General features: G+C 42.0%; 1 protein-coding gene and 1 long non-coding RNA gene across 4 annotated transcripts in view; both read right to left on the bottom strand.

Moving 5' to 3' along the window:
• Nucleotides 1-4,501: 4,501 nt before the first annotated feature.
• The window catches only part of LOC125516462, a 32,383-nt gene continuing 22,282 nt past the window's right edge, over nucleotides 4,502-14,602 (bottom strand). Inside the window, exons 3-10 of the mRNA XM_048681899.1 lie at nucleotides 14,204-14,346; nucleotides 13,782-13,852; nucleotides 9,288-9,378; nucleotides 9,010-9,197; nucleotides 6,668-6,763; nucleotides 5,542-5,656; nucleotides 4,641-4,725; nucleotides 4,502-4,554 (exon numbers count right to left, since the gene is read on the bottom strand). Of these exons, the coding sequence (XP_048537856.1) occupies nucleotides 4,502-4,554; nucleotides 4,641-4,725; nucleotides 5,542-5,656; nucleotides 6,668-6,763; nucleotides 9,010-9,197; nucleotides 9,288-9,378; nucleotides 13,782-13,852; nucleotides 14,204-14,346 (842 nt within the window). The remainder of the gene's footprint in view (nucleotides 4,555-4,640; nucleotides 4,726-5,541; nucleotides 5,657-6,667; nucleotides 6,764-9,009; nucleotides 9,198-9,287; nucleotides 9,379-13,781; nucleotides 13,853-14,203; nucleotides 14,347-14,602) is intronic.
• On the bottom strand, nucleotides 8,948-14,229 carry LOC125515547. 3 transcript variants are annotated; one of them, XR_007287061.1, is made up of 13 exons: nucleotides 14,208-14,229; nucleotides 13,966-14,084; nucleotides 13,782-13,852; nucleotides 13,498-13,623; nucleotides 13,142-13,253; nucleotides 12,978-13,062; nucleotides 12,530-12,689; nucleotides 12,359-12,423; nucleotides 12,130-12,266; nucleotides 11,790-11,906; nucleotides 10,269-11,480; nucleotides 10,054-10,182; nucleotides 8,948-9,197 (listed from the first exon to the last, which is right to left on the bottom strand). It is a non-coding gene; the product is annotated as an uncharacterized LOC125515547 (long non-coding RNA). The 3 variants fall into 3 exon arrangements; XR_007287060.1 differs by having other exon boundaries at nucleotides 13,966-14,109; XR_007287062.1 differs by having other exon boundaries at nucleotides 12,355-12,423; nucleotides 13,966-14,109.

The raw sequence follows: 14,602 nt of genomic DNA on the forward strand, positions 1-14,602 counted from the left end.
GAATTCTGAACGTCTGATCCCCTTTCCAAACTCACTCACTGCTCTTGTCATTTTGGATCATCTTCCTCTCTCATCTCTCGCACTATAAAATCACATCGCGTTGCCCTCTCCTCAGCAATCATCATCAGGGCATCACCACACAATTGACCATCAATCATTGATACCACAATCTTTCCCCGTGGTAGCTACACAACACATAAACAGAACAGAACAGAACAGCAGCAATGGCGGCCTGGCGAAGGAAGGAGACGGCCGAAGCATACTACCTCGCCGCTGATGCCGGCGACAGAGGAAAGAAGATCCCCAAGGGGTACCTCCCGCTGGCGCTGGTGGGCGAGAAGGGAGACGGCGATGAGCGGGTGGTGGTGCGGATCGATGCGCTCAAGGAGCCGTGCATGGCGGCGCTGCTGGAGATGGCCGCGCAGCAATTCGGCTACGGCCAGCCCGGCGTCCTCAGGATCCCCTGCGACGCACACCAGTTCCACCAAATGGTCACGGCCATGTGCAGCAAGAGCAAAGCCACATAGGATAAGATTGGAAGAGGGATGCAGTAGCTCAAATTATAATTATCTCACCTCACATGCGCATGCTTTCTAGGTTTATTTAGTTACGGACCGAACAATTCGTAGTATTGCAGATAGTCCATATAACTGAAACAAATTTGGTGTTTCAGCGAGGTGGTTCTCTTCTCTGAATATCGTTTTGCGTTCGTTGCGCTCTGTTTTCTTTCACATTGACTCTTGACTATAGCATAGCACTGACTCCGCCTGCGGCGATGCGCTCCTGAATCGGCTATTCCCCTGTCTACCCCTGAAACCCTCGATTGGCGGTGGCGGCTCGGCCATTCCCGCACGGCCGTCCCCCTCATTCTTCACTTTTCGCACCCCCAGGCGACCCCACTTCGCCGGCCTTCTACCTGACGCCGGGCACCACCCTGCTGCGCTGGCCTGTGCCGTGACGCCGGAGAGGAGGAAACCCCCGCCCGCACCACGCTGCGCCGCTCTGCCCCGTGACGCCGGAGTGGGGGACACCACCGCGCTGTGCCGGCCTGCCCCATGATGCTGGTTGCAGAGGGGAGGACACCGCGACCACCATGGCAACGAGCCTAGGCTCGCTTTATGATTTATAAATGTCATGTGTCATTCATCAGGGTGGGTCTCACCTGCTAGCCCGTGAGACCTGGTTTCATATAATTTTTTTTCCAAAGTGAGTTCCAAGTAACCTGGTCTCATATAATGTCATGTTCCGTAGTTTTTGTTTGTGTAGCAAACTGACATTCCACCTGATTGGATGGTTCAGAGAACTCTTCCATCATTTAACTTCCCCTGATTAGACAATTCTTCCTAATGGATACAATTGGAAACCACCAATTTACGCAAATCATTTGATGATGCTGCACACTAAGCTCAAGTTCAGAAACTACAGATAACCACGAAGCAGCTTCTAGTTCTAAGCACTGTCAAATCAAGTAGGCAGGTAACCTTTGCTCGCTATAACTGAACACGTACATTTGGCCTTCCAAGTAGAGAGTGTACAGCTCTAGTTTTGTTGGCTCATTTGTTGTTTGTAGACATCTGAACTGGAAGAAAACATTGGCAATAGCGTACAAAGTTCTCAGCGGTCGTTGACAATGAGCTGTGAGAACGTTGAGGAGGTGGAAGGCGAAGCTGAGAAGAAGAAAACAGAGTCCCAATCTCCCAGAAAGATAAAACACCGAAGCAGTCCAAGAAAAGGAAGGAAATGACGCCAAGGTAAGATGAATTGGAATCTTTTACAAATATCCTTGTGTTCAGACTTCAGAAGCAGGGCAAGTGCAACTATTGCAAACAAGATCTTTTATGTGAATAAAAACTTGGTATATCATCCTTGCTGAAGAATTTGACCACCTGCAGGAGCAACCCCAATAAGATCAATGATGATAACAAGCAGTCAACCCTTCAAGATACAACAGATGAGGAGGACAGCAGTAATTGTGCCCTCGTTGCTGGGAGGTTTGACCCTGAGAAGATTAGAGATGCTTTTCCTGAAATGATAATTACGGATGGGCTCCCATTTGCATTTTCCGAGAAACCAGGATTTACAAAGTTAATGTCAAAGGCACGTCCTCGCTTTACTGTGCCATCTAGGAGAACCACTATCAGTTATTGTGTCGACATTTACTATTGTGAGAAAGTGAAACTGAAGAAAATTCTTCAAAGAATCTTGTGATAGGGTCAGCCTAACAACCGACACCTGGACATCTATGCAACAGCAGAGCTATATCTGTGTTACGGCTCATTTCCTTGACACTGACCGGAAGCTACATAAGCGGATTATTGGGTTCTTCTTGGTGGGTGGTCGTAAGGGGGAGACAATGAGGACATCAAGAGGTGTTTGCTTGATTCGGGTTTAGAGAAAGTGTTCTCCATAACTGTTGACAATGCATCAGCAAATGATGGCACCATAAGTTACATGCGGAGGGTCATGAACAATGCTAAAACCAGCATAGCAGAAGGACAATATATTCACATGAGATGTGCAGCCCACGTCATAAACTTGATTGTTTCAGATTGCCTAAGATAGTTGGACATCTCAATGCAGCGAACCCGTGCTGCTGTCCGTTTTATCAGAAATTCTCCATCAAGAATTCACTCGATTTAAAAGGTGTGGTGACTTGGAAAAGGAGGAGAGCAAAACCATCTTACCACTTGATATGTGCACAAAATGGAACTCCACATACCTAATATTGAAAACTGCAGCCACATATGAGAAATTCTCACGGTAGACGACCAAGAGACTAATGGTTCAAACTAGTGGTTGGGGCGCGCCCGTGGCGCGCCGCCTGAGCGGAAGCTCGGCGGTGCCAGATGGGATAGCGCCCCTTTCACTTTCCTGTTTGGGCCATGCATGACACATGTTTATGCAATGGTTTCTTACAACGCAAAAAGTTGACACCGAGGAAAATGAATCTTAAGAGACCTACCACAACTATTAAAAAACAAGATTAGAGCAGCTGAGCTGTGTCCTTTCATAACTAATCCGAGCAGATCTTTCACAGGGTAAAACGAAGACGAATAATCTAAAAGCTAGCACAAGTTACCCGGGAAGTATGCAAGGCACGGCTGCCCCTAACTCGCTGCCCTTGGCCAGGCCTTGCGTGAACCCGCTGCTTCGCTCTACCTCCACTCTGAGCAGTCGTTGCAGCCAGCAAGCGTGGCTCCTCCTCCGCTGTCGCAAACGCCCAACCCTCTCTCCAAGGCCACCGCCCCCTGCTTCCTCCTCACACTCTAGGGCGTGAGTTGGGAGCTCCTCTCCCATAGCAATACACACCCTGACTAATATGTAGATAACAAAATAATACTCCATAGCAATGCACATAATCAATGTGTAAATCATCAAGTTTACGGCATCATTGTGAACCCACCTAGTTTTCAGCTCGCCAAACAGTCATCACAATTCTTGCAGGCATAATGATGAGCAAAGACAGAATGGAATCCAAACAGACAATGAATCCTGTGACAATTAGCTGCAGGATTGATCACAATCAAATATCTCCCTGTTATTGCAGAACATGCTACATCTAGAGTTACTAAACTGAATCATTTAGCTATTTTTGAATGCGGTAATCGAATTCATCCTTTTGAAGGTTCAAAGGAATTGTCTAATACATTATTTTGTTAATTTATTAAGTACTCCCATAATCATACCACTTGTATCTATCCTTATCTTAACAAGGATATGAATTTAATCATATTCATTTCAGTTAAAATATGTGGTAATAACATGGTTCCAGAAATATTACAGTAACTAATGCATATTGGATTTGTCTCCAGCAATGCTGGCAAACTATTCCAAATAGTTTAGAATGGCCTGAAATTTGAAATAATTAGAATGACCCTAAAATTACAAAAAAATATCAAATATATAGGGTACAAAGAAGGGAACATATTTGCAAGTGAGATATGAAGTATCTAAATGGTGAATTGTTACGGTGCTCGATTTCTACAGTATCACATAGTTGAAAAGAGGTGTAAACGCATGCATTGAACTAATTCAGTGTGCAATAGGAAATCTGACTAAAAGTGGTTTTCATCTATGGCCACTACAAAACAACAATTGTTAGGAGCTGGACAGTTAAAAAGAAATGCAAATCCACATGCTGGTAATGGTATCTTTTAAAGGTTTTCATAAAAAATAAATGAACATAGTACCTCAGCGGTTTTAATTATTTGGTTCGACTTTCTGACCTACTATTTCCACCCATTTGTATGCTGGTTATGATATCTTTTAAAAGCTTCCATACAAAAATGAGGGAAGTACCTCACTGGTTTTAATTATTTGGTTCGACTTTCTAAGTTACTATTTCCACCCATTTGTATCATCTTGCACAAGTCGTTTGATGAGCTTATGGAGAATCAATACATCCTTATTTTCTTACTTAGAAAATGCAGGTTATGATATGATTATCTTCAGGTTTTCTGACAATCTTTTATATGTTCCAACTAAAACCATGGTGCCAGTCTCATGATCCTCCAAATTTGGCCGGGCGCAAAATCAGTGAACTTATAATCAACACTAATGAAACAACGTCACAACATGAAAGAGATGTGCAAAAAACTAAAATACTATGTGCTGAAATCTAAACGAACAGAAATCTATACCTCTAAGCATTTTGTTGTTCTCCTTGATGTACTTGTCCCAGTCCAGCGACTCGTCCTTCTCCAGTTTCTTCACAACACCATTCGCCTTCCGTTGAGGTAAAGCTTATGAAATGTCAGATGGTCCAATTCAGATGATATTGACAAACTACGACATGTTAATTCCATATAAGAAAATGCTACTGGTTGTAGGAACCAAATTGCAGTGCCAAACTCTCACCTAGATTCGAGATCATTAGATGAGATAAATCACAAGAACAGAAATTTATAACACAGCATCAACAAAATTTTGTAGCAACAGAGCCTACACCTGTATATCATGAAAACAGAAGCAAATCACCTCAGGCCATCTTCTTATAGGTACCTGTAGACCCATCACTCCTCCCTGTCTTCTTCTTGATTTATAGCTAACCCTGCTCATCAAATAGTGGTCATACCTTTGATTTTAGTATCTTATCAAATTATTGCAAAGTACTAACGATCTATACCAGATACAGAACCAGTCTATTTATGAACATATAGAAGTAGACGGTTACCTTATTTGTCCCTCAAGATCACCGGGGAGGGACGGTGACAAGTAAGTCTTCAAGGATGCCTAAATATATTAACACAACAACAGTTCAATTTCTGTAAGTGAAACAATGAAAAAGCTCAGTGTGTAAGCCTAATTAATCTAGTCACAATATGTAACCAGAAGTCGTTATTTGCACAAAATAGAGAGGCACACTTTCTTCAGGTCCAATTTTCATAAATCAATTCTTATTAATTATATAATGCCACGAATTTAACTGAAGTAAAACCAAGCATGTATGTGCTCGGACTATCATAAGTGCCATTAAAAACCAAAGTGTACAATGCTCCAGGTTTGCTAGGGAGACAGGCACAAGGGACAAAGGACGTGCACCTGAAACATGTTGCAGTTTGCTTCAGTCTCCCTCTCAAGGACCAACCTAGAAACATATTCTGCAAACCTCTGTGGCTCCTCCATGTCAAGTTTTCCACCTATATTTGACAAGCACCTAAAAAGATGGAATTGACATCAGCCATAAATCATAAATTCTAGGCAAAGAAAAGAGAACTACGAATAAGCCAGTGTTGTCACATTCAGTTTGACAGTACACATAACCTTTAAAATCATCAGGGAATAAGTAACCGAATATGGCTACCTTCAAGAAACTGGAAGAAAAGAATTGTACTCTTGAATATAACAACACAACAGAACTTCAGTTAGAGATAATAATGCCCAAACAAGCACACCTTTCGACATACCATTTCATACACCATCATTAACATTTCCCTTTAAGAACTCCAATGCCTTCAAGGATAAAAGGAGTCATCGTATACATACATGATAGATAGTACATTAAACTATGCTACCAATGAAGTATGAACTGCAAGCAGATCTCTGCAAAATAAATGACCAATGAATCGTCAGAAACAACCTCTGAATATAGGCGACAAGAAAAGAAATCTCACTTGTATATTTTCGGTTTCAATACATGCACCATGGCAATCTTTGGTAAAGTAGGAAAAATGCTCATAATTATGTATTAATCATAGTTCAGGGTATGTAAGTTAAATTTTGCTGGGCAATTATTTGTATGGCTCCATTGAGCAATGACTAATTTTGATATCCCCAACACGAATCCCTAGAAACAGGATATAGATACTTCTTGCTGGAACAAAAATGAATCAAAGGATTGGTCTATATTTAGGAAGCAATGTTGCATGTTTGTGTGCGCACAACATAACAAAAGTCTGAAATCTCTCAAAACAGCAGCGTGTACCACCCAAAACAGATTTGATAGTTTCACAACCAACAAGATAAATCAAAACCAGTCTAGAGCAGCAGCAGGGAGAGGGGCAGAGACACGACCTTGTGTAGGAAGTAGTCGAGGTCAAGATCACGACGGTGTCCTCATCAAGCTCATCGGCTTGCGCTTGGGTCCCGGTCACCCAATCAGTAGAGGTGAGGGTCAAAGCTCGAGAGAAGTAGAGAGGAGGAGGGAGGGAGGGAGGGATGAACTCACCGGTGCAAAGAAGGCATGGCCCAATGCACCGTGTGCACCTCATGGCCATCGGGCGTGGGAGGACCGTCCATGAGGCGGACTGAAAATTCTGAAATTCTAAAAGGTTCCGCATCAAAAATTAATCATACAGACTGAAAATTAAGATAGTTTCACTGCTTAGTGCTGAAATAACAGCGGCAAATTGATCCTAAACAGCGGCAAATTAAGAAACTCGCATGCCTTTTTTATGTAGAACAGCACCAACTGCAAAAAGAAAATAAATCCAGAGAAACAGAAGAAGCTACTGGCCTGAGTTAATTGTCCACGCCGGACACCACTGATAGTTGTGCTCCTTCACCAGCAAAGTACAAATTAGATAAGGGTCCAATTAACATTTCACGGCCAAATAAAATAATCAGATATGTGGATCATACCTCCCCATGGTAGCTAGGGAGACCTTACTATTGAGCAACATCATGGCACGAAGGCGCATACAGTTTCTACGTTAGTAGGGAATGGAGTACTACCCACTGCATGGCAATCAATTGGCAGAACACTGATGTACGGATTTATCAACTTTACTCTCAAGACATGAAGCGACTATAATACAACTACTTGTTGCCGATTAGAATCCAAAGTTCAGGTATCAGGCAGTAGTAGTAAGCTAAGATGAACATCTAGGAAAAAAAAGGTCTCTCCACAAAGTAGGCACATCAAAGTAATTCATGAAGCAAATCATGTGAAACATATTAAGGTGTAGTAGTAAGACGGCAGAGACGTTCCTGATTAAGAGAGGATGTGCCGAGGGATATAGAGAGAGAAGACAGAAGAAGGGAGTGAGGGCATCCGCCAACGCCACTGTTCCTCGTTGTTGCTATGCTTGTGCCGATCTGGTGGCCGCGTGCCCAGGCCTGCTTCGCCACCGGCCACCGCTCAACCAGACGAGCCCCGCTTGGGAGGAAGTGACAGAGCTCGAGCAGCAGCACGCGGAGGACAAAACCCTAGCAACGGGGGAGGGTTGCTCGCCAGCGCTAGTTGCCCCGAGCTTAGACGAGCCGCCGGATGCTGCCTGAGCCTCGCCGGCGACGAAGGGGACGCTGCTCCTAAAACCCTAGCCATGGCTAATGGTCGGGAGCGAGCGTGGAAGGCTTGTAGCGACGGATTTGGATGGATGGAGGAAGGAGCGGCGCGAGGGGAAGTCGTTGGTGTGTCACCCGCCGCCGGGACTTGCCGGAATCGGCTGGCGTGGGTGGTGGCGGCGGCGGCGAGGGGTCATGGGGGGAGAGAGAGCTCACGAGAGAGGAGACGAGGGGAGGCTTGCGTGTGAGCGATGAAAAAAGCAGGGATCGATGGGCATCACATTTAACTTTTTTTTTCCTTCGGTATAGTAGAATCGATGTGGCATAGCCTAGAGGACGCTCTTTACGCGACTATTATTGGGTTGTATGCCTCCCACAGAGGCGAAAGCTGAACCATCTACCTCACCAAATCATTTGGAATATTATTTATTATCATGGAGTAGAAAAGCAGAAACATCTAGATAATCAAAGGCATATTTTTTAGAAATGCATGATCTAGGTAATCACAAACAAATTGACTTTAGTTAAATGCATCCCGTAGGATCTTATTAATTAATACCTCCTTCGGTACAAAATATATTCCACCTCTTTTACACTGCATGATATCAAAACAACACTGAGCTTATATCTTCGTGATGAAAGCTCCAGTCATACTATGTTACTAAAAATAAAAAATCATAATTCCTGATGAAAGCAGTTTTACTGATAAAATCTAGTCTTATAACTTCGCTCATGTGTTCAGTATAATGTATAAAGTCTCTTATGACCAAACTGAAGAAATTAGACTGCAAACAACACATAGAATTTGGTTCAATTATTATAGAAAGAACTTGTCAATCTTTGCTACAGAAGCAGAACTTGTGACATAAACTAAACTAAACCAGGCACCGCAAGGAATTTGTTTTCCAGATCAAAATAATTACATAAACACAAGGAAAACTTCAAGCTTCAGGCACTCCACGAAATCACAACTTAGGCTACTAGCAAGCGATTCAGGGCGCGTTGTCACACGACAGTGTAAAACTTCAATGGTTCGGCTGAAAGCGGTTCATTAAGTGAATCTCCTCGGCAATCCTGATAACCTTTTGGTTGTCCACCGGAACCAACCAAGTGATCAGTGTCGTGGATCCAGGACCCATGACCACGCCAGGCGGGAAAACGAGCTGGGGCCTCCATGGTATGTGCGTAGGAGAAGCCTCGCAGGTCGCTGATGAAGCAACTGAGGAGGGGAGCGCTATAGCGGTGGTGTGAGTGAAAGCGGCATAAAAAGTGGATGTTGGATACGATGCGATGTTGGCGCTTGCAGATGAGGGAGGCACGGGGGAGTGAGGACGGCTGCTGGAGGAGGCGGAGGAGATTCTCAGAGAGTAGGTTTTCATCGCCCTCGACATCTTGCCCTCCTCCCTCGACATATTGCCCTCCTCACAGCTCGTGTGGCAGGGGGAAATGGTCAAGTGATCAGCATTGTGGACCTGCATTTGCACAAACACCTAGTCAGTAGTTTAGCCAGGCCATATGCCTATTCATCAGGGAAAATGTTAATTTTGCACCAAATACATTACGGGGAGTGGCTTTTTAGAACCCGGGTGCATAGGCACCCTCTTATCTCCACCACGCGTCCAGAATTTAGCTTGTTGAGATCTGTGCCACGTCCTGTAGCATGCATTATATTAGCAGGTCTAACTGTATACTAATCGCGCGGAGACCAATAAATTTGAAACCAAACAGAGCCTAGCCTCGCATTATACGTCATAGGTTGATTCCGCCTAGTGAAAAAGAGAGACGTGAGAGCTGGCATGTGTCGGCTTGTGTTTCAAACAAGCGAAGGGCAATGCCAGATTGGACGTTGCCTCCCAATTCACACCTTGGTCACTAATACTGCTTTCTTGATATCCGGAATGGAGTAATAAGATAACGGGAGCTGACGCTGATGTGAAACCCATAGGGACCCACGTTGGCCTGAGCAAGCTATGCAACACGTGAAGGGATGGTAATCTAAAATGAGATACAGATCTTTGCATGCACACCGTCTATGTGTTGTCACTTCGACTGGGACCCGTGTGACCTCCTACCAGGCCTACCTCTGCACGCTACGTCCTGCCAGCGGCCCTGTTTGTCTGCTTAAAAAGTCTACTTAATTAAATTGGGACTGCAAAAGGTCTGCAGCTGGGCAGGAACAGCACGAATCTTATCGCCGCTGTATGGGGTAGATTAGAGGGTGCCGGGACTCCCGGGTGCTACGGCACCTTTTCGATACGTTAAAATAGCATCTTCAATTAACATAGAGCAGTATAAATCAAGATAAACTTAAATGAGCATTTGATTAACCTTAAGGAAGTTGACTCTTTAGTGTTCCTTCAAAACTGTAGCTCTAGTACCATATACTAAAATGGATGCTCCATGATACAAAGTCTTCCAGGCAAGATCATTCCAAGGATTCAACCCATCTTGAGCTCCCTGCTCAAACACAAACAACATTGCAATTAATTGATAAGTCCATATCTTAATTGCAAAACCAAGAGTGAGTTTTCAGTAGTACAAACCAATTCATGTCTTGGGAAGCATGGATCACATAGTCAAGTAAGCAGTCATCATGAACCAAGATGCCTCGTGTTTCCGATCATTAGTTAGAAAATGACGTGAAAGGATGGGAGTGACTCGACAAGGAAAAGATAGGCCCATGTAACGCAGAGTGACCCCAAGGCATGTGTAATGTCCTCGGTTTCGATGTTGCATGGGAAGTAGGGATTTTCCAAGGTATGCACAATGGATATGAAGTGATATGTACATGAAGTCCTAGGAAGCATATATGCAAATAAACCATCCCACTACATGATGATGAATGGAATTAGCTATGAGTGCTAAGCTCTACATGATGAATAAATGGGTGGTATGAAAAGTGAGAAAGTATAAGCCTAAGAAATAAGACTCATCTCGCTATAAATTAAGACCAAGAGCTTGATAGAGAGAAAACATGGCACCTATCTTGTTCTTCTTTACTTCTTTCTTTTTTCCTTTTTTCTTTTTCTTTTTTCCTTTTTCCTTTTTTTTTCTTTTTTCTTTCCTTTTCTCTGCCCTACAAAAGCTTGAAAGGTGCCAACAAGAGCTCTAATAAATGAAAATAAAAGCAAAAATGGTTGGCAAGTTTCAACAAGGGCTAATAATGATGGCTAATATTCCTCCTTAAAAGATGTGCAAAGCAAAATATGAATGTGCATGGCAAAAGAATCCACTACTTGGAATATCAAATGAGGAGTTGCTATGATAGGTAGATATGGTGGACTCATTGGAAAACTGAAGTGGCTTAACGGGAGTTTCTCTCTTTTTTTCTTCTATTCTTTGGGGGTAATTTTACTTGTTGACCTTTTTTTTCTCTCATGGTTGATTCAACTGTTCTATCAACCTTGGTTTCTTACCTCTCACATCTCACTCTTTTTAGTGAGAAACTCCACAAGGGGTTCGGATGTACCGGCGGAGTATGCTAGATCCCAATGTAGGAAATGCAATGCCAAGTACCGATGAGGCTAGCAACATAAGATAAAAGGATGATCGGCTTGGAGAACATCTTGTCACAATGAAATGCAAACCTGAAAATGTAAACTTATGAAAAGGTTGTGGAAGCATAGTGAACTCGAAAACCATCTGCGAGAGCACATTTAGTCCTGAACTAGCAAGCACACCACCATGTCCTCATGGATGACCACGAAGCTTTAAGTGAAGTATTTTGATGCATAGCAAAGCGAAGATAAGAACACCTACACAGAATATTAAATATTGAGTACACCATAAATTTCTTCCAGGAACAAACAAAGAAAGACTGAAATGCCATTAACTTATTTGTCAACTTGTGAGAAGATAAGTGGTGTTGAGAAGAAATCTTGAATTAATGATTTAGGAAAATTATTTTCCGAGAAAGAAAAAAAAGCTGAATTTTAAATTCATTTCAGTGCCTATGTCTGAATATCTGATATGTCATGAGGCTAATTGGATTTCTTACTGAATATCTGAATATCTGAACAAAGTGCGTAAGAGTTTAACCACAAAGATCAAATGTATATATTTACCAGATGTATGTGCATGAAGAACATCACACAAGACCGTCATGTGAGAACTATGCATCATGCATGGATGGACTGAGTGTTACAAGGGTAGAAAAATGTACAACTCCAAGATAGAGAGTCCTGCACAGTGAATGGAAACAGAGAACTGTTAGCAGCAATGAGGCAAAATAAAACTTAAAAAGTGTTTTTCTTTTTGTGTGTGTGATCATAAAAAAGCAAGGTTATTAACTGGGGATATATACAAGCAAGGTAACATCAGGGTGTCGATGAACATACTGTAGATTGAAATTTCTGAACAATGCATAAAACTATTGAAGTACAGTATGATTATGCATGTACTAACCAGATTATGGACAGAATGGAAGATACAGATTGAGATCTCCAGCATTTCTTCAGCTGGACTGAACTTAATTATGTCATGACAACTTGCTTACCAGGTATGCCTGGACCGACAGGACCACGCCGTTTACCCGGGTTGATCTAAAAAGACCAGAGCAACATTGTAACATTAACTTCTGATTGTACATTTGTAAGTGAATTATGGAACAGATCAACCAGAGTAACGCACTTACAAAGCATCACCCTTTAGTAAGTGAGGTTAGTTTGCACGTAAGCAGCTTTGCAGCGTGTAAATCATCTGGACAAGTGACATCCTAACTTAGTGTTGGCTATAAAAAATTGCACAAGTATTCCATGAACAGCAATGGTTTTTTTTGTGTGTGTGTGCAGAAGTAGGTACTTACTGCTGGTAGTTCCCAGAACAAACTATATTAAGAAAACTTCAGAATTTTTTATGAGATTCAGCACAACTTCAAAAGGTCACATGATGAATTTGTGAAACTTCATGTTGCTGTAGTAATTATGATCCATTTCCTTGTAATGAAACTTGTAGAGCTCCTACATCTGGTTCAGAAGAAAGTCAGACAAATGTTGATCTTCTAAGAGAATTCACAGGCTTTCCCCTAGTTTGCTTATAGAAATTATTTGCTTCCGAGAAATATAAATGTCCCTATTGTTTAATCAAAGACAATATTAAAGCATGCAACAACTTCAAGATTGGTACAACATTTAATCTTAAAAAGTTTACTTAGCACAACTAGGGAACGATTATTTTTGTTTTCTGAAATCATCGAGGTATCTATACTATATCTAGAGCAGTCTTAAAGTTTCATTTTACATGTAAGCACTTACCAAATCTATAACACTGGTAGGAATCCTACAAGTGTTGGAGTGAGTACTACAAGTGTGCAAAAATGTATAGTTCCAGGATGGAATCCTGCACAATAAATGGAAACAGAGCATTGTTCAGATTATGCAGTAAAAACAAGGTCTGAAGATTAACTGTATATACTTACCAGATTTATGTACAGGCAGGGGATGCCACAAGACCCTCATGTGAGAACTCTGCATGGATGGATCGAGTGAGTCCTTGAATGGCACAAAACTATGCAAATCCAAGGTAGAGCCCTGCACAGAGTATCAAAACAAGTGGGTTATATTCAGAAAACTCGTTACTTAGTAATGAGGCAAAAAAAAAACTGAAAATATGTTTTCACAAGGGTAATTGCGGACAGAGATAAACAAGGAAGTATTAGTATTTGTTGACATGAAGGGGAAGTGTCTAGAAAAAGGTGGACTAACATACTGCAGATTATATTCCTAGACAGTAAATTGAACTATTGGATTATGGGTTGATGAGGCATGTACTAACCAGATCATGCACAGAATGTAAGATGCTATTCATGCTCGCACTGGCAACTGAGTGTCCGAGGACCGAGTGTCTGAGTTTTTCAACCAGGCTAGAGGATGCATAAATCGAAAAGCCAAAAAGCAAGCCCTGCACAGAGTATTAAAAGAAGCGGTTTATTGAGATATTACCATAAACCAAACATAAAGGTGAATGGCTTTGATGTTTATGCGGTTAGAAAAAACAAAGGGAATTCGTGTGTAGGTACTAGGAACGAGTACTAGAGAGCAAATAAGTGTTTTGTTTACCTTGGTTTTGTCAGATTTGACTTTACTGGAATTGTCTCTGAAACTTGCTGCACTGCAAAGAAGATAAAATCCTGCAGATTGAGTAGATGGAAACAGAAAAAGCTGTTATTCAGTAATAATAAGGTAAAGCAAAGAAAATAAATGGTTTGACAGTGTGAACAGTTAAAGTAGTGGATTCATATACCGTAAAATAAATTTCTAAGCAGGGCATGGATTTATTGTTGGAGTATGGGATGATTACAGTATAAATGGTTATACTGTAATTGCCCCTGAAATTTGCTCCACCGCAAAGTGGATAAAATCCTGTATAGTAGATGGAAACAGAAAACTGTATGATGTGTGGGGCCAGGAAAAAGCAAACGTTAGTTAGGGACAAGATGTGAACAGTCAAAGTACGTATATTGGAGTTATGGGATGATTACGCACATGATGGATGAATGATGATACATTGGTGCTTGCACTGGCAAAAACTGATGAGTGCCTGAGAACGAACTACACTTTGCAAACAGAGAGACTTCTACGAGGCTGATGATGTACCACCAATCAAGAAGAGAAAAAGGGAAACCTGCACATAAGATTAAAACAAGTGGGTTTTTCAGTTCAGATGAAACGACAATAATTCTTAAAAACCAAACGGAAAAAAAATCTGAATAATTTCGAAGCTAACGAGGTTAGCAAAAGCAAAGGGAACTTGTGAGTAGGAAGTGAGAATGAGAAGAGGATGAGGACATGTTTGTTACCTTGGACGGATTCGTGAGATTATGATTATTGGAATTTCCCCTATTAACCTGCGGCACTGCCTTTTAAGCTCCTCGCTATTG

Source organism: Triticum urartu, chromosome 6, assembly GCF_003073215.2.
Source record: "Triticum urartu cultivar G1812 chromosome 6, Tu2.1, whole genome shotgun sequence".
NCBI classification, from domain to species: Eukaryota; Viridiplantae; Streptophyta; class Magnoliopsida; order Poales; family Poaceae; genus Triticum; species Triticum urartu.